The 20,950-nt window shown below is 33.6% G+C and overlaps 1 protein-coding gene across 1 annotated transcript in view; it reads left to right on the forward strand.

Annotated features, from left to right (window-relative positions):
- Window positions 1-20,950, forward strand: part of LOC126771260 (ATP-binding cassette sub-family G member 1-like) — a 55,843-nt gene that overhangs the window by 14,776 nt on the left and 20,117 nt on the right. Inside the window, exon 2 of the mRNA XM_050491049.1 lies at window positions 19,034-19,209. Coding sequence (XP_050347006.1) covers window positions 19,092-19,209 — 118 coding nt within the window. The 5' untranslated portion in view covers window positions 19,034-19,091. The remainder of the gene's footprint in view (window positions 1-19,033; window positions 19,210-20,950) is intronic.

Raw genomic sequence — 20,950 nt, forward strand, 5'->3', positions numbered from 1 at the left:
ATAGGAAAACGCCATGGTTCCGGCGGTTTTTTCCCCATATATTATATTATATTCCGCATATTAGTATACAAATATAGAATGTAAATAATTATGGGCATTGACACAATAAAACCGCTGAGTTCCTATCGCTAGTTCTTGTCAGGTTTTGGAATATCGCTGGGTATTTTCAGATCGGTTTGGTAAAATATTGCCGTCCAAACCGGTGGTAGCTTTTTATTTGTTCGACCTCGGGAACTCCGACGTAATCCTTTGTGTCTGTAGTTACACTGGTTCACTCACTATTTCAACCGGACAATTCCAATACTACTTATAGCTTTTTGGCGGTAAATTGTGATGATTAGGTGGTACTTACAAAGGCGGGCTTGTACAAAGCCCTATTAACTGGTCGAGTGGGCCCGTTCGCCCTAAAATAAATCTGGAGCGTGCGGTAAGATATATGAAGACAGTAGTATATTATATACTTCATTACTTTTTTTACTGGTGGTAGGGCTTTGTGCAAGCTCGTCTGGGTAAGTACCACCCACTCATCAGATATTCTACCGCAAAACAGCAATACTTGATATTGTTGTGTTCCGGTTTGAAGGGTGAGTGAGCCAGTGTAATTACAGCCACAAGGGACATAAAATCTTAGTTCACAAGGTTGGTGGAGCATTGGCTATAAGCGATGGTTGACATTTCTTACAATGCCAATGTCTAAGGGCGTTTGGTGACCACTTACCGTTAGGTGACCCATATGCTCGTCCACCTTCATATTCTATAAAAGAAAAAGAAAAAAAAAGAAAATTACATTTTAAAGGCTTATATAATTTTAATTGTCTTCAAAAAATTAGGGAGTTATATGCTTGACACTCATGAGTTTTATTATATGTTCACGTGATATATATATACAGTGATGTTTCTGAACAAGAACTATGTAGAACTAACTATATGTATAAGATATAAAATAAGTCTAAGTATATAATTGTATGTGTGTGCATGGATGTGTTGTGTTTATGTGCGTATGTTTAAATCTGCTTTTTCTATTTCATTACGCTTGCAATTTAATTATGTCCCTTTTACTTGTATTTTAAATAAATGAAATAAATTTTAATTTTAATATATTTTGTTAGAGGTTCGAGATTGGCGTAAAAATATAATAAAATATAATTTATTAGCTTTAAATACAGCCAAAAGGGGTACTTATACACAAATATAATTATAAACATGAGGTGGCCCAGTGGTAAGAACGCGTGAATCTTAACCGATGATCGTGTGTTCAAACCCGGGCAAGCACCACTGAATTTTCATGTGCTTAATTTGTGATTATAATTCATCTCTTGCTTTACGGTGAAGGAAAACATCGTGAGGAAAGCTGCATGTGTCTAATTTCACTGAAATTCTGCCTAAATGAATATACGGCAGATACACATTTTTTTACTTATTAAACCTATATAAGTAGTAATAAGAAAAATAATAAGTTCCAAACATTCTTCTCAAAATAGGGAGAGGAGGCATTTAACCCATCAGTGGGACATTCACTGCTACGCATAATTATTAATAAATATGTCAGTATTATTTGTGATATTACAATAAATATATAAGAAAAGACGTGGAGCCTTCGGTAAGCTCAATTACCAATTTACCACCATACAAGCGAATAGATCATTACGAATATTTTCTAATAATTAATTTACTTAATTACAAAGTGCAATGCCGTTTAGTGTTTTCACTTTACTAAGAACAGTATAAACTTGCCAATAAGGTAAGTTTAATTGTTATAGTAATTATAATATAAAGCACTTTTAGTATTTCGCGGTTAAAAATAGTTTTCTTAATAAACTCTAAAACTCGTTATGCCTTTGGAAAAAATTGAAATGCTAAAATCAAACCGACTTAACTTTAGTAGTTAAAGTAAATACTAACTCAATTGAATTCAATGATAAACTAGAAAAATGTTTTATATTTACAAAATAACTGTCTAATATCGGTGCCATGTCTATAGAATTTACTACGATTTATAACTTTAATATATTGATTATCGAACATAATTAAAATGTAAACGTTAAAAAATAAGCAACAAGAATATAATTATGAAATAAATTAACAAACATAATATATATAATTAACCATTATTTATTTTGTTAGATCATTCACAATTTAATGATGTAGTCAGGTCTCTGTAAGTTATATTATATTGTGTCGTCGTATAAAACAACTCGCGTTATTACCTAGACATAAATTAACAAAGTCTAGGCAAGGCAATCGAATAGTGCATTTTGCAAGGGACTTGCACAATTTAGGTGTTTAGCGAGCGAGCCGAGTGTGCAATCCTTTAGCAAATATGCCTGTGTGTCAGTTAAACGCTTATAATTGATTGGTTTCACTTATTGTATAGATAATCAGCCTAACTTTTTGGAGGGTGATTAGTCAAACAATGTTGTTCTTTTTTCGAATGTCAAAAGCAATGACGTCAGAAAGATAGTAATTAGTATTTAACTAAACATTCGCTAAACAATGATTGTAAGTGAAGCCGAATGTGTTTCAAAGCATGTTTAGTTTAAAATTTATTTTTGTTTATTATAGACCTGTTCGTCTGGTTTTTAGTTTCTGTTGCGCAAATATTGCGCCATCTATTGAAAAGTGTCCGTACTAATACATAAACCGTTGGGCTGCGGGCATGCGCACAACTCACCACTGAAATAACACAGGAACGCATATAGGTCAGACAAAGAATCATTCGGGCATAGTTAATGGAGTTGATGTAAGTTTCATTATTTATTATCTAATATTTCCAAAACTAACTAAATAAAAAAATTAAAAATTGCATTTTAAATTGCTTTTTTTATTAAGAATACATAACATCGCTTAGTGATGCGTTGTGTTTATATATTTGTCATTAATGTTATTGAATGTAAAACAAGTGGGGCGATCTGGTGGTGGTCTCCTTTGTCCATAGACACTGTAAGAAATATAAACCACTTTATACACTTGACATGTCAATGCCATTGAATTTTCTGGTTTACTGGACCATGAAACAGAATCACATAAAGTACCCAATAAAATAATGCGGTGGCCCAATGGTTAGAACACAATAATCTTAACTGATGATTGAGGGTTCAAACCGAGGCATGTGCCTCTGAATTTTCATGTGGTTAACTTGTTTTCTGATATCTTAAGCAAATTTTGCCAAATCAGTATATCCCAACCCGTTAAGAGCAGCGTGGTGAAATAAGCTTCAAGCCTTCTCTTCAAAAAAAGAGGAGGCCTTACTTTGACCGACTTGAACAAAGGGACAGTATTACACACAAAGAGTAGAGTAGAGCTGGTAAAAACGTATTAAAAATAAATTCGGAATGTTTATTCATTCAGAAAAAAAAATCGTTTATCATTCGGTTTACTGAAAGATTATATTACTGTCGCCATTCGTTTTTTGCTTTTTTTTTTAAAATAGAACTCAATGTTTTATGGTTTGGTGTTCATTGTTGTTTGGTGTCCACATTATCAATGAATGAAACAAATTTTTGTTAGACGGTAGGACAACGCTACGTACGAGTAGTAGCTTAAAGAGTAAAGAAACATATATCTAAGTTTTCAAAAGGTATTAAAGATACGACTAGAGATAGACTCGACTATGCCTGGGTAAAACGTCCTCTTCTCTTGAGGAGAACATTTTGAGGTAGACATGAATTCTACCAAAATTTGAAAGGACTTTTTTGAAGTAATGTCATGATTTGATATTCTGTGATCTGGACATTTTTAAACACTTTCATTTCCAATTGCGTTAAGGCCATTCAAATATTTTATATTAATGAAATTAGGAAGTAATATAAATCATAATTGTGACGTAATAACGAGGTTTTTTGAACTTTCTTTATTATACTTGAGCTTTATATAAATTACAAAATACGCAACCGTTTTATCCTTCAAAAGTGACAGTGACAAAATATTTAATTAATTTGAATATAAAGTTATCGACACAAATGTTATATTACGTCTGCTTGTTATGTAATTTATAATTTATAACATATTATTATTTTAAGAATTATAAAAAAATCTAAATATAAATTTAAGACAGCTTTTACAAGAACGTACGTATTACGTATTGACATTATTGGAAGTATGGTAGTTATGGTTTTTTAAACACAAACATTTGTTAAAACTCTTTCATTTTTGTATTTTTTATATATATTTTTTAATTTTACATATGATGATGAAAAGCGTATAATTTGGACTAAAGGAATTTTTAAATCAAACGTAGTCATTCATTTATAACTAACTTATACTTTTTCCTGATACTAACGGTGTGTAGGTACGTCACAATTTCTACAAAAAAATTTTATATTTTTACCAAATTTTTACAAACATACATTTCAAATATATTTTGAAACGTATGTTTCATCATTATCATATTTCACATTATCAAATATATTTTGAGAAGCTACAATCAATATTTAAATTTCTTTGAATTTATTTCTTAAAGAAACTGGGAACCAGGTTAAATATTTCGTAAATAGCTTTCTTCTACCGCACAAATATCTCATTGATTTGACATTATTCCGAAGCAGAATACTACAGGACATAGGTTATACTGTAGAAGTAAAAAAAAAACTAGTCGAGTCGATTATTATTTGAGTCATTAAGTCATTGCACAGGTTTATAGAAAACCTAAGGCTAGCAAATATAAAATTAATTATTCCAAGATGTATCAGCCATACTTACGTAATTTAAAGATCTTTATATCAGTTTTAAGATCAAAGCAGACGAAGTTGAATAAAATTGTAGTCGATTCGAATTACAAGCAATTAGTTAACTAAAAAAGTTGTGAGACAGCTTGTTTTAACTGCACCATAATGGCTACTATAAGTTAGCAGACAAAGCAACAGTAAAAAAAAAGATTTGTGTCGGATTTCTATATTCGAGAAACAATTCGTTTTGCTAAATGATGGTTGATTTATCTACATTTATTGTAGAAAACTAAGTTAACGGCTGGGTACTCGTAACTAAAAGATCGTTTACTGATTAACAATAACGATTCGTTAAATAAGTTATGAATCTTAATTAAGTATATTACTCATATTATTTCTACACATAAAACACTGCCTGTTTTAGTTCATAGTTTCACGAACCCGACTTGGCCAATATCAATGTTGATTTATACACACCAACATTTTTTTATAATATATAAATAGGTAAGCGGAAAGTCAAATAGGCCACCCGAAGGTAAGGGGTCATCACCATCCATGGACATTAACGCCGTAAGAAACACTAACTATTCCTTAAATCGGCAAGGTGCCACCAATCTTGGGAACTAAGATGGTTTCGATGAACTAAGATATTAAGATGTCCATGGTACCTGAAGTTACACTGGCTCACTTACAACCGGAACACAATAGGTACCACATTCATTAGTACCTACCTACCCAGGCTTGCACAAAGTCCGACCACCAAGAAAATTACACACATATTATGATAACGCATATTAAGACTGCAATGATTGCCTTAATTCGTTTTATATAAAAAAAATAATTATAAAGAGAAACTTAAATTGTTGCTCAAAAAAAAAACAAAACAATTATCTTACTGAGTTTTTATGACGTTATTTTATATTTTTTGGTTTATCTTTTAATTTTTTTTTAACTGACGTCAACATAGGTTTTTTGTTTTAAACTTCCATTCCGATGGGCTGTTACCAGAACAAACATTTTTATTTAGACTATCGCTGCTACCTAATAATTAATTTAAATATTTTATACGTATACTTCAAATAGGTGTTGTGTTAAAATGGCAAATTTGTAAGTATGGTAATCACAAACTGAATTCCTCACTAGCGAAACCGGGTTGCTGGTATCTCATAAATCGTGTGCATAGAAACATACAAGGGAGAGCTATAACTATAATTTTTTTAAAGTCGATTCAAGACCTCGATAAATTTCAAGAAAATAAATTAAAATAAACTTTATTCGAGGTAGCATGTACGCATTTTTCAATCATTTATAATTTCATATAATATTGTATGTATAATATGTAATTTATTATTTACAATAATTAAATTATTGCCTTATCATTCATCATTAAATGATCCAAGTTATAACTTCAAGTTTAACACGGAAAACTGTACGACAACTGTTAGACGAGCGACATTTAAGTCGTTATTACAATTATTTACAATGAATTGCGATCATTAACTCTTATTACGGGTTACGTGACGAGAGAACTGTCCTAGCCTTATATTATTAGCATGAAAAGCAAAAAAATAGGCATCACTGAGTCGTGGCTGGCACCGCATTGTTCGCTTGGCTTTAACTTATTTCCTTTTTTCTGGGGTCACACAGTGTGATGGTCCCTTCCATTCAACTATCTCTACTCATATCGAGTCCCTTCTTGTATATATAATATTATCCCCCAAATTATTATCTTTGTCATTCTTTCTCTTACGCTGTATACTTTCCATGTTATATCATATTTATCTCTTTTTCACTATATGTGCATGTCATCTACCATATCTAGCCTGTCTGGAAATGAAAACATGTGCCTGCAGGCAGTATCACATAGCAGTGCCTTTTATTTTATTTTTTTCTCGCTGGAAAAACTCATTTATGCGTCCCGCAAATGAGGTGGGTGGTATGTGGGACTCAACGACATTAAGTGCGCTAGAATACCTATTATAAAACCAGCGGTAGACTCTCCATCGGGGGTGTTTCAGGATCGTAGTGCATATCACCGACGCCTCGTCCCCAGTCTTTTTCGGCGGATCGGAACAGCAGAGGAAAGTTTCTTACTCTGCCGCTCCACGGCCTCCTTCTGCCACATGAAACTCGCATTTCCAACAAGCACCTCTCGCTGATCAAGATCACAAGCAGATCTCCGCCGACTATAACCACTAGGGAATGCCTCTAGAGCAGTCAGGCCGTGTCCAGTGGCGCATCACACTCGTGGCAAGATGGTGATACCTCCCGCCTCGCTATTCCGTGCAGGTACTTACTGAAACAGCTATGCTATAAATAAATAGAAAAAAAAATAAGCCTACACTCTAGGGCGACAGATCGCTTATAAAGTTTGTTTGTTAATAAATACACACCACTATCTTAAATTACCACAAGAATAAATAATCGGCCAATGTATAAGGTTTGTGCAAAGGTTCTATAAAAAACGTTTCGAATTTTACGAAATACGATTAATAACGTTTTGATAAATATAAGAACTATGAGTGTAGACAATAATCGGAGTTCCATACAAAACGCAGCTAAAAATCAACGCTATCGAATAAATAAATAAAAACAGACAGTTATAGGGACTGCTGATAGAAGTGAAAATTTGTAACTTTTAAATATATTTGTCCAATATCCGTATCTGCTGGCACTCCAAGTAATAATTCTATCCCTTTTTATTATATAGTTTTTATTCATCAAAATACATAGCATGTCGCAAACTCGGTACAAAATATTAATACAGGTTAATTTAAATAAATAATAGTTAAAACACTTATATTATTTGTATATATTGTTAGTATTTACATAAATTTCATTCATTAATTTCCTCATTTATTTTCACACTACTTGAATTATTATTTGAATTTTTAAGAATTTAATTATATTAAAATTAGCATGTCGGTGACGCAAGCCATGAGTCCATCTCCTACAATAAACTACCGCATCGCGCCAAAAGAAATTTTCACTCAAAAAAGTCGCACTAGGCACAATGGACGTAAGTAGTAACAAGTTAAAGTTTTCAGAAAGCCACTCAGAAATATAGATATAATACAAATGACTACCATCAAATTTATGCTTTCATAACGTGCTCAGCTGGCTTCGATTCGTATTTCGTTTGTGTTTTGCCAATCTGGGTAGGTAGGTTTAATATCTAGTTATTATCATAATAATGAACGTTGTATCAATAATAGAAATATAGTTATCTTAAAATATCCTATTTAATAAATTTTACCTTTAAGGTCTTACTTTCGCGGTTTCGGAACCAGCCCTCAAGATTATTTTAAATTGTAAGGGATATAAAATGTAAGAATTTAAAAAGGTTTTTTAAAAAAGTTATAAGCAATATTCGCAACGGTTTTACACTTCAAATATAATACAAAAAATAAATTACACAACCACTTACTACAAGGCTTAGGCGTGTTTGTTATTATATAATTCGGAATGTCCTTCATTGTCCTTCATACGTGCGTACGTTTTAAAAGATTGTTTCTTATAGAAATTAAAACATCTAGACGTTTCACTTCGTCGTAGGCGTGTATTTATTCTATTTGTTGTTTCAACAATTACATAGTATTGGTTCACCATCTTAAGCACTATAATGAAATATTCATCCGAGAATAACATCCGGTTGCTGAAAAATTCTTATCCTGATGTAGTCAGCTGTTGTGGTTTTTGGTGGTCATAGGGATTCTAATAAATTAATTCCAGTTGATGGTAAAGTGACGAGTGTGGTTGGAAATTTTCCGAGGATCAGATGATCAGGAGTAAACGTTTTTAGCTTAGTAGGTTTTAGGCTCTTTTAGCGATGAGCCTTTTTTACTTTAATAGTTTTTTTGTTTGTGTTTATACCCGTATGTTTTTGTAACTCTTTTGGTGTTCAATAAAGCATATTCAATTTTATTCAAGGTTTCTGCCTCGGACTTCGAGTTGATCCAGAACGGCTTGAATGTTTTTATTTTTATTTTTTATAGTATACGGCGGATAAGCTTATGGGCCATCTGATGGTAAGTGGTCACTAACGCCCATAGACATTGGCATTGTAAGAAATGTTGAAAATCACTTACATCGCCAATGCGCCACCAACTTTGGGAACTAAGATGTTATGTCCCGTCTGTAATTACACTGGCTCACTCACCCTTCACACCAGAACCCAACAATACCAAGTACTACTGTTTTGCGTGCAATGCGTAAGCATTGTATTGATATATCCAACGCGGTTTAAATCAAAAATGCCTTCAAACATATGTAGCTTTCCTCACGAACTTTGTATTCGTGGCTGGGATAAAAATTTGAAATCTCGGTTTTGTAATTTGGATTCAAGGGATTGAAATACGCTTAAAGAAATAAGAATAAATAAACAACCTTTGCGGTGGGTTCTAGAACTTAGGGTCGAGCTGCATGTTCAATGCATGGGCCGAAACAGTGAAATGTAGATGTATGGAGTCTTGAATTCGCTTGCCTTTCTTATTTATGCTTATGTCGGACTATTTATCCCATCGGATTTTATGAGAGAGTGGCAATAGGGAGCACACTTGTGAACTGTAATCTGTTCTAATCGTTGTCGTTCTCCTAGTTGGCCAGAATGAACGCCGTCGCTGAAATCGATCGCGAAGATATTAACGGTTTTTGTTACTTATTTATTAGGAAACTTCCTTTATGTAACGGTACAGTAACAGCCTGTGAATGTCTCACTGCTGGGCTAAGGCCTCCTCTCCTTTATTGAGGAGAAGGTTTTGGAGCTTATTCCACCACGCTGCTCCATTGCGGGTTGGTGGAATACACATGTGGCAGAATTTCAGTGAAATTTCACACATGCAACCTGCATTCCACACATGCAACCTGCAATCCTCACGATGTTTTCCTTCACCGTCAAGCACAAGGTGAATCATAAACACAAATTAAGCACATGAAAATTCAGTGGTGCTTGCCCGGATTTGAACCCACGATCATCGGTTAAGATTCACGCCTTCTAACCACTGGGCCATCTCGGCTCGGCTTCCTGTATGTACTATTAATAAATATGACGTTAAAACTTATATAAATATAAAGTTACAAAGTATATACCGATAGCAGGCTAACTTAGCATGAAAATAAAAGTTATAAATTTTCGTTCACTTAGGTATACTTCAATTGGAGATAAAAAACACTTAAATAGCATTATTAAAACAACGACAAAAAATATTTACTATATTTTGAGATTGACTTTATCACAGATGATATATCTTTAATATAACTAAAATAAATCTCTACTTCGAATAAAAAAAAAAAAACAGAAAAAAATTATAAGCAAAAAAATAAACAAAGTTAACTAAAGTATTAATTGAATATGTATGAGGTATTTATGGATTTTTTATTATACAAAAAATCATAAAGTATGTTTTTATTTGTGCTTTATAGGCAGTTTAACGATTTATTAAATATATCAAAGTCAATATTTTTGGTAGATTCTCAACAATTTACGTTACATTCAAGTTCACCCTTGAAGTTTCAACATTGTCATACAAGTTTAACATCAATTAATTACAACACTGTCACGTGCGCCTTTTAATAACAAATTATAATTAATGAATATATTTCCTATAAATATCCTTGAAATATTATTTGTTTGATAAAAAAATAAAAACATCACTTTATTTTTAGCCCAGGTCAAGCCCAAATGACGCGTTATAAATATATTTTGATTCCACTGTATGATGAATTAACTCATAAATGATAACCTTGACATTTAATTATAATATCCATTGATATAGCATACAATGAACGTCAAATTCTGCACATAGACAGTCCACCGCTGGGCTGGCCCTCCTGCTAAGAGGGCTTAGAACTCATTTCAATGTTAACATAAAATAATTTAGTTGTTAATTACTAGAGAGAATTTACGTCAATTTTATTATTTATAAAATTAGCTGATTGGAATCGGTCCTTTTGTGTCCGAATAAAATGTCGTTAAATTCATAATTTTGTGATTAATTACTCATTTTAAATTGATTTTTTACTTCTGTCCCAAAGATGTTATATAGAAGTTTCATTGTTTGTGTATCTGTAGGACGCGACAGCGCAACTCCATATAATTACATCATTAGTAGTGTACGCGCATCATTACTTACGTGGTTGTGGGAGTTGATAATAAGTGAATCGTTTACATTAGTTACGAGTGTATTACGAAATACTTGTAATTATTATCGCGTGTGGTCGACGTTTTTTTGACGATACTAGACTAATTAACTTAAACAACTATAGCACAGTGTCTTTCGAATGATATCTGTTTTATTTTCTTCTTTATATATAATATTTTATTATACATATTCAATAAAAAACCTGCTTATCTAAAAAAATAACTTCTGACACACACAAAAAAATAGATAACGTGGTGGGGGTACACTCGAAAAATCATAAAAAAATCTGAATTATAACGTACAGTAAGAAAATCGTGTAATTTAGTAATTGTTTATCTATTTTTTAAGATGGAAAGGTGAACGGTCAGATGGGTTTGATGTTAATTAGTCTTCAACGCTCAAAGACAGTAGTTGGACAGTTAATCAGGTTACTCACCTTTCCAACCGTAACGCAACAATACTTTGTATTGCTGTTTGGCGGTAGAATATACAAAGAGTGGGCAGTACTTACCTAAACGGGCTTGCACAAAGTCCTTCACCACGTAAATCATTTATATAGTTCTGTAATTTACTACCAAAAGACGGTAGATGTTGCCCCATCTGATCTCTATCTTCATTCTCTATCCATGAAAAAATACCAATAGTCCTGGTGACTATTAATCTCAAACAAATATACATATATATCACATAATTTAATATATGTAGATAAACTGCTTCATACACGTGGAGATCTATGTGACATTTATCACATCAGATGGGCATTACGAGCTACAGTATATGTCTATACATACATATTATATTATATGTATATATTACAAGCATGCACTCAAATACAATACATACACATACAATACGATATTTTATGTACAATTGAAGAACAAATACCGATGTTGACATATTACTATATACACTTTAAGTTAGAGTTAGTCTAATACATTAGTTAAAATAATAATAATATTATATATATATATACACTAGCGCTGTACCCGCGTCTTAGCTCGCGTCATTCTGAATCGCCAAATACCAATCTCCATATCTCTTAGGTTTTTAACAATCCTTCCTTAGCGCTAATGTAATGTGTAAAAGGAACACATATATACATATATTCAGGACAGATCCATCGTTAAATCTTAAATAGTTAATATAACCTTGTAAAAAATGTAATTATTACAATTATAAGGCACTTTGGTGTTATTGCGACAACTTGTGTGACTGCCCAATCGGGTTCAGATCCCGGCCAGGGCCAATAAAAGTTATCGGATTTTTTGTTAAGAATTTAAGTCACATTCGTAGTTATATGGAGACTCGCTGTAACACTCTCGGCTCATGATATGTATTTTGTGTTTAATTTATTAATTAATATGTCCACCAACGAGTAGTTAGATGTAATAAGCTCCGCCCGGTCCGCTTAGCCCAGAAATGGGCCATTTAAAGGCTGTAAGTTTACTAAAGTACGTAGTATATTTAAATAGTTGACTTTCTTACCATCAGCTTGCCCGATCGTCCACCTATTTTATATATAAAAAAATCTAAATCAGGATCACTTGATGCCTCAGAGTTAGCTATTAAAACGTTTTTATTTTTCAAATATTCTTTAATTATTTGTAATTATATGTCATTATAAAGTAATTACAACATGATGACCGGAAGGCATTAAGCAAATTGTTCAATATAAAATCCTAAATGCTGTTTTCTAGTCCAGTGTAGTTGTGACATAAGATTAATGTGACGATAATATGTGACGCCTTACGATATAGGTGTTCCGTGCAAATTCGTCTGGATGGGGACCGTTTATTAACTACAAGTTACCGCCCGTGGGTTTGCCCGCGTGTGAGGAGGTAGTGTTATGCCCTTTTCCGTAGCCCTGATCTGATCGATCATTATTAAAGTCGAGTAGTTAATACGTGAAAGAGTTACAAACAAACAAACTCACTTTCTCGTTTATAATATTAGTAAGGATTATACAGCTAAACAGCAATGCTTTGTATTGTTCTGTTTCGGTTACAATGGTGAGCTAGTGAATTACAAGCACACCGGACGTAACATCTTAGTTCCCATGTTTAACTATGTGACTGTGTAAGTAATACTCATTATTACTAGCTGTGTCCTGCGGTTTTACCTATGTCTTAAATCCTAAAATAAGTTTTTAAGTGATTAAAATGACTATTTATTTATATTCCTGGATTAGCTTATATTACTGGTGGTAGAGCTTTGTGCAGACTCGTCTGGGTAGGTATCATCCACTCATTAGAGATATTCTACCGCAAAACAGCAGTACTTGGTATTGTTGTGTTCCGGTATGAAGGGTGAGTGAGCCAGTGTAATTACAGGCACAAGGGACATAACATCTTAGTTCCCAAGGTTGGTGGCGCATTGGTGATGTAGGCGATGGTTAACATTTCGTACAATGCCAATGTCTAAGGGCGTTTGGTGACCACTTACCATCAGGTGGCCCATATGCTCGTCCGCCTTCATATTCTATAAAAAAAAAAAATTGCGGTACGCATCTACACCTACGTGAACTTTCTAGGATATTTTATCCAGCACATTCAGGTTTCCTTATGATGTTATTTGTTTCACCGCCGAACACAAAATAAATTATAAACACAAATTAAGCACATGAATAGTTAGTGGTGCTTACCCGGGCTTGAACTCGGAAAAATCGGTTAAAATTTTCGTCTTCTAACCACCGGGCCATCACGGTTCTAGTTTAAGTTAAGATAAATAAGATATAAGCGGGCACATGATGATGCATTATATAAATCGTTTATGTATTTAATATAAATAAAAAAACATACATATACGTAATACGGATTATAAATATTTTTCAACATTAGATTACGCGCATCATTAACCTTCTTTTCTGTGAATTTGTTTTTTACAAAGTTCATATAAAATTAATTGCATATCATTTATAGCGATGTAAATATCATTTACATAAACCAGGCGATGTCAGTCTTATCTACCGTAACCTAATTTTCGGGAATATAAATATTACGTTAATGGTAAATTAAATCTAGAAGAGTAACTTAACGACCTAGAAACTTTAAATGTTTATATGCAAGGTCTAAATTGTTTTACATAAACATATCCATTATCCTTATTTAAAAGATTATATATATTTAGAAATATATAACTGTTAAAAATTTTACGTCTCGGCTTAGTAATATAATATAATATAATATAATATAATATAATATAATATAATATAATATAATATAATATAATATAATATAATATAATATAATATAATATAATATAATATAATATAATAAAATATATGTTTTTAAATATTATCTTATATTAAACTGTCTCGGTGATAGATCATACGACAACTGGTCCAGTTTCCGGGTTTGAATCCCGGATCGGGCTATAAAAAATATGTTTATCTTGATACTCTTAGACACGTGATCGTATGTCGGCCGTGCTACGTTACATAGAGTAGTTTTAGTATAACAAACAACTTTAGTATAGAGGAAGGTATAATAATAATATTAAAGGCGGCAGTGTTACACTCTGCCCCGAGAAGCACAAAGACGTCGCTCCTGCGCCTGATCTCCGTGTAATCGTTTCGTGATCGTATGTGTGTGTGGGGTTAGAGTGCGCCAGTGTGTGAACAGTAATACTTATATTTCTTGTGCAGATGTTTAGACTTTGAGATAGGTCGCCGTGACCGAATTTCGGTCGAGACCAACGAGGTTATTAGTAAATTATTTCAAAATAAATAACAGACATTATATTGTTAAGTCGAAATATGATTTGAAAACAAGTTTGTAAATTATTTGATTATAGTTAATTTAACGTAGTGACACGTAACAAACTCTGAGGTGATTGATAATGATAAGCAACTAGAGATTATCGTTAGATAAACATACTGATGTCGTAATGCTGATGAAAGGGCTTTGTGCAAGCTCGTCTGGCGAAACAGCAGTACTTGGTATTGTTGTGTTCCAGTTTGAAGGGTGAGTGAACCAGTGTAATTACAGGCACAAGCGACATAAAATCTTAGTTCCCAAGATTAGTGGCGCATAGGCGATGTAAGCGATGGTTAACCTTTCTTACAATGCTAATGTCTACGGGCGTTGGTGACCACTTAACATCAGGCCCATATGCTCGTCAGTCTATGCAACTATTTACACTCAAAATATTTATATATAATCTGGTGAAACGAAGAGATCGTGATTAGATTTAGATTCAAGGCAGCATTCTTTGAGTAGTGGAATTAGTGGATTAATTTAATATTAACAATTACATGAGAACGAAATATATAGTTTCGATTGGAATACATATAAAACATTCATGTGCTTAATATGTTGTAAATATTTTGTTAAAGAAAATATAATATTCTATCAAAGATTATTTAATGGATATATTTATAATTGTCATTTATCAATAAAATTGTCATTTTTAATAAAGTATAAACTGTGGAATTGTATATAATGGAATTTCATTGGAATATATTATGTGGATATTTAATTAATTATAAGGATATACTATTTAACGTTTATTTTATTTTATAATTTTTTTATGGTTAAATTTTAATTATGTAATTTGAATTGTATTTAGCTAAATAAGTATCGAATTATATTGACATGCCAATTGACGGCAGTTTGTAAGGTGCATCATTAATGTAATATCTACTCAATTTAGGTAAATAAAGAAATTGAATTGAATTAAATTGAATGTATTTATAGTTCATCTCGTACTCGGATGGACATGCATATGCCACATATGTGACCACCAACCCGCATTGGATCAGGGAGGTGGTATAAACTGTAAAAATATTCGTTTCTCAAGAGCGGTTGACTATTACGAGTATTTGATAAAGAAACATATTCGTACTCCTTTGATTTATATAAATGTTTATTTAGGCCTTAATAAATCAACGACAAACTGGCCGCCTGGGGATATGGAAGACCTACCTACAGTAGAAAAGAAAGGTAGGGAGATGTAGGTTTGATCCTGACCTCATGGGATATTGTCGTGTCCATTCCTATCACTATTGTATGCTTAAAAGGGGGTAAAATAGGAATTAGGCATTGTTGGTATAATTTAAATAATAATAATAATAAAAAAAAACATGTGGAACTGGAATTACAAGACGTATTTCCGTTAAATCAATTTAATTTTCAGATTTGAACCTTATATAAAATAATATAAAAATAATTGGTAGCTTATATAAATATATACACAATATGTATATAGGTTTACTTGACAATTATATAATATAATATATAATCAAAAGCGCTATTATAAAATGAGGAAATAATAATTATAAACCAATCTTATTGTACTGTACATTATAATTGTATGTCTTTTAACATGTTCGTAATTATTATCGTTTCAATTTTTTTATTTATTTATAAGTCTTCTTCATTTTAATTCTTGGTGCCGCATGGGTTATATAAAGAATGGTTAATAGTTTTTACAGCGTTAATGTCTATAGGCGGTCGTGATCTCTACAATCAGGCGACCCACTTGCCAGTCTGCCTACCTAAAACAATAAACAAATTGACAATAATTAATTAACGGTATCATTGACTTTTAATGGTACAATAGCTTCAATATGTCAACAGTACATCTGCCTGCTAATTAACCTCACAGTGGTTGTGCGACAATAATCCCTAATCTAGCACAAGTTTAGTGCTCAGTTGAAGAGGAACATGGAATTAATATTCTTCATCTTCGAGTGCCTCTCCGATTGGCGAAGGTTGGCAGTCAGCTTTCAATACTCCTTCTTGATCTTCGCCATGGGAAAGAGCTCGGCAGCACTCGCGATTCCCATCCATTCTTAGATGTTGCACAGCCAAGGCTTTTTCTGCGACCAACATCTCTCATTCCGGCAACCTTTCCCATCATAATGAGTTGCGAAAGTTCATATCTTTCATGTCTAAGCACTTGACCAGTTGTTATAATAATATGCAACTTTTCTTTTCTTGATAGTCTTTAAAAGTTGTCGTTTCTGTCTAACGCGTCGCAGAACTTCTACTTTCGAGACCTTTTGAGCCCAACTAATGGCCAACATACGTATATATGCCCATATCTCGAAAGCTTCAAGACCTCAATGTGTATACGTTGCTTGAGGTCTTCTTTAACTATCTACGCCTCGCATCCGTAAAAAGTGTAGACCAGATGTAACAATATAGGAGTCGTATGCGCACAGGGATCTTAAGTCTGCGATTGCAGAGGACTTTTTTAACGTGCAGAAGGCTGTGTTTAGATAATACCGTGATCTTCGTTTTTGATGTGTTCATCCGCAGACCAGCGTTTTCACTACACTCATTAACACGGGTCATAATAAATTGTAAATCTTCAGGAGATGATGCTATTAGGTCTGTATCGTCAGCGAATTAATATTAAACTCTTGCAAATGATGCAAAATTAAGTTTTACTCGATGATAGTTTCTTACATAACGATATATGTTTAGACATAAACGAGTATTATATTATAGTCATTATTAATTACAAGCGATGTTTACCTATAATTAGTTGTTACGCGATTCTATGTATATTTAAAAAAATAAAATAAATGAAGACAAGTAACATGTCTTTTCGGGCCGTTTATTATATCTTACTCAATATATATACCCAACGCCTTATTTTAATGAGTTGAATCAAATATCTAGATCAAATTATAAATTGTAATTGGTATGAATTTTAATAACATTGAATACAGTAACAGCCTGTTAATGTCCCACTGCTGGGCTAAGGCCTCCTCTCCCTTTTGAGGAGAAGGTTGTGGAGCTTATTCCACCACGCTGCTCCAATGCGGGTTGGTAGAATACACATGTGGCAGAATTTCAATGAAATTAGACACAGGCAGGTTTCCTCACGATGTTTTCCTTCACCGTTAAGCACGAGATGAATTATAATCACAAATTAAGCACATGAAAATACAGTGGTGCTTGCCCGGGTTTGAACCCACGATCATCGGATAAGATTCACGCGTTCTAACCACTGGGCCATCTCGGCTCATTTGAAGTGTGTTCAAGTGGCTTTTTTTTTTTTTTTTATATTCGCCGGGAGGGCAAATGACTCTACTCCACCTGATGGTAAGTGGTAGTAGAGTCCAAACGCGACGACGGCCAGTACAGACGGGAAAAACGTTCTGCACTAGCCGCCTTCGCCTTGCCGGCCCGCAAGATGCCTCTTCACGCCTCGTTTGAAGGAACCCGGGTTGTAAGAGGAGGGGAACACGTGAGCTGGTAAGGAATTCCATTTTTTGGAAGTGCGACAAAGAAAGGAGTTGCCAAATTTCTTTGTTCGCGATGGAATTGATGTCACAGTTAGGCGGTGACATCGAGAACCAGCTCGCGTGGACTTAAGAAGGAAGGGGGAAGCGGGAATTAGAGAGAATAATTCCTCAGAGCACTCGCCGTGATACAGTCGATAGAAAGCGCTCAGTGCTGCTATCTCACGACGCAATTGTAAAGGTTCAAGGGTGTTTGTGACCTTTACGTCGCCAATAATGCGTACGGCACGTCGCTGCAACCGGTCCAAGGCCTCAAGTAGGTACTTAGCGGAGCCATCCCAAAGGTGCGAGCAATATTCCACGCAAGACCGTACCTGTGTTTTGTACAGCAGGCACAGTTGTTGTGGCGTGAAAAAGCGCCGCACCTTGTTCAGAACTCCGAGTTTCCGTGAAGCTGTTTTTATAACAGCCTCGATGTAATTCCTTGGACTAAGGTCGCAGCGAACGTCAATCCCCAGCATGGCAATTTTGCTTTGCATCACCAGCGGAGTACCACAGAGGGAGGGAAGAGGGGAAAATGTTGACTTTTTCGCCGTGAGAGCGCATACCTGTGTTTTCTTGGCATTAAACTCAACAAGATTATCAGAGCCCCATTTGGCGATGAGCTCTAATGGCTTGTATAACATTAAATACTGTGTCGCAAATAAATTGATACTATATAATATATGACATACAAACTCACTCACTTCTTGATAAATTACCAAAGGTGCCCTAATATTCCTTTTTATTAATTACAAATAAATATTCAGGAGGCTGTTTAAAAAATAAATATAACCTTGACAAGTTACGAAGTTTTTTTCTCAATCCGAAAAAAACAGAAATCTTATGTTTATCGATTAGAATTCTCAAATGCAACAATTTCCTAACTAAAATATATATTTTGATTTAATTATCACAGAAAGCAACAGGTTTTTTTTAATTTATTCCTTACAATATTGAAATAACTAAACTATAACTTATATTGTAATTTGTTACAGATAATAAATCAGTACACCGCCATTATCCAACAATGTCAAAGTGAAAAAAAAAGATACAATGGAGTCACAAAACGCACTCAGGGTATTAGGCAAAGCGCACTTGTCGCATCTGCCCCAGAGACCACCAATTAATCTCGGCTTTCAAGATCTGTCCTACACAGTATCGGATGGGAAAAGTAAGTAATTTAATACTAGTCTTTGTTTTTCGAACGTGAACTACTTTGAACTTCGAAGCTGTCATTGACTGTAAGATATTCGCTGTATTCATTCTTAAACTCGCAGGGCAGGTTCTAATCAGGTTTTTCCAAAGGTTCCTTATTTGTATTTGTAACATAAATCACCTCCAGCGAAAAATATACATTAATAATTATATTCGTTTACGTTACTAATTATGCCCAGGTTATCGAGGTATAATGTTTATAAATTATATATATATATATATATATATATATATATATACTTTATACAAACATAATACACATATTAGTATATAACACATATTCTACCATTTTACAGACAACTACTATACTAACCATTTTTGAAAAATAAATCTAATAATTTCTAAACCATAAACCAACATTATAACCTATATATATATATATATATATTAAGTTTGCATATTTAATGAAAAACTGATTCACCAAATTGTGATGTCTGTAAAATGGTAGAATATGTGTTATATACTAATATGTGTATTATGTTTGTATAAAGTATAAAGAAAGTTATTGGTAGCAACTGATAACGCAAATTGTGGTATATATATTTTCTAGCTTAACTATAACTATAATCTCAAAAATATAATATGTATTTATATTTTTGAGATTATTGGCGTATATTATAATAATATTAGTAAAGTAACAGCCTGTAAACGTCCTACTGCTGAGTTGAGACCTCCTTTGAGAGAAGGATTGAAGCTTATTCCACCACGCTGCTCCAATCCGGGTTAGTGGAATACACATGTGGCAAAATTTCAGTGAAATTAGACACATGGAGGCCTCGCGATCTTTTCTTTCACCATCAAGCACGAGCACAATAAAAAACTAAAATTAAGCATACCTAATGGTAATACCTGATGGTAAGTGGTCGCCAACGTCCATAGACATTGACATTGTAAGAAATACTAATCATCGCTTTTATAGCCAATGCTCCATCGACCTTGGGAACCAAGACATTTTGTTCCCTGCGCCTGTTCTTTCACTCCCTTCTAAACGGAACACAAAAATAACAAGTACTGCTGTTTTGCGGTAGAATATCAGATGAGTGGGTAGTACCTACCCAGGCGAGCTTGCACAAACCCCTACCATCCGCAAAATTTATCATTCATACCAACATGAAAATTCAGTGGCGCTTGCCCGGGTTTGAACCCACGATCTTCGGTTAAGATTCACGCGTTCTATCCTCTTCTTCACTAATTCTAACGGCTTTTCATAATAATAATATCCAGAAAATTTTTTTTTAGTACTGAAAATCTATGTTTTTATTTATTTTACTTCGTATTTATTAATTGCTTTTCATTTAAAATAACCATCAATTCCGATGTTTCATATTTACCGAGTATCTCGCGACGGCCACGGTTTTGGTAGCCTTACGACTGTGTTAATATTCTTTTATATACACTGAGATTTGACGTGTGTTAGGTACATAGGGCCCTTTTCTGATGATCGGTTCAGTAGCTAAGATGTAGAAGTGTAACATACTCACTTTCGTTTTTAGAATATTAGCTAGGAACTTGGGACGATAAAAAAGTATAACACAATAGGTCAACGACCTCTGCTCAGCAGATCTATCCTATGATAAGTTGCAAGGTTTGTAGTTGAGTCGTAATTGCCGCTTGCTGCGTGCATTGGCCAACGGTTTCGAAAGCTCCGTAGTGTTGTACCGCACTATATTTTGAACAGCGATTATCGATGAAAAGGT

This window comes from Nymphalis io, chromosome 10 (genome assembly GCF_905147045.1).
Source record: "Nymphalis io chromosome 10, ilAglIoxx1.1, whole genome shotgun sequence".
NCBI classification, from domain to species: domain Eukaryota; kingdom Metazoa; phylum Arthropoda; class Insecta; order Lepidoptera; family Nymphalidae; genus Nymphalis; species Nymphalis io.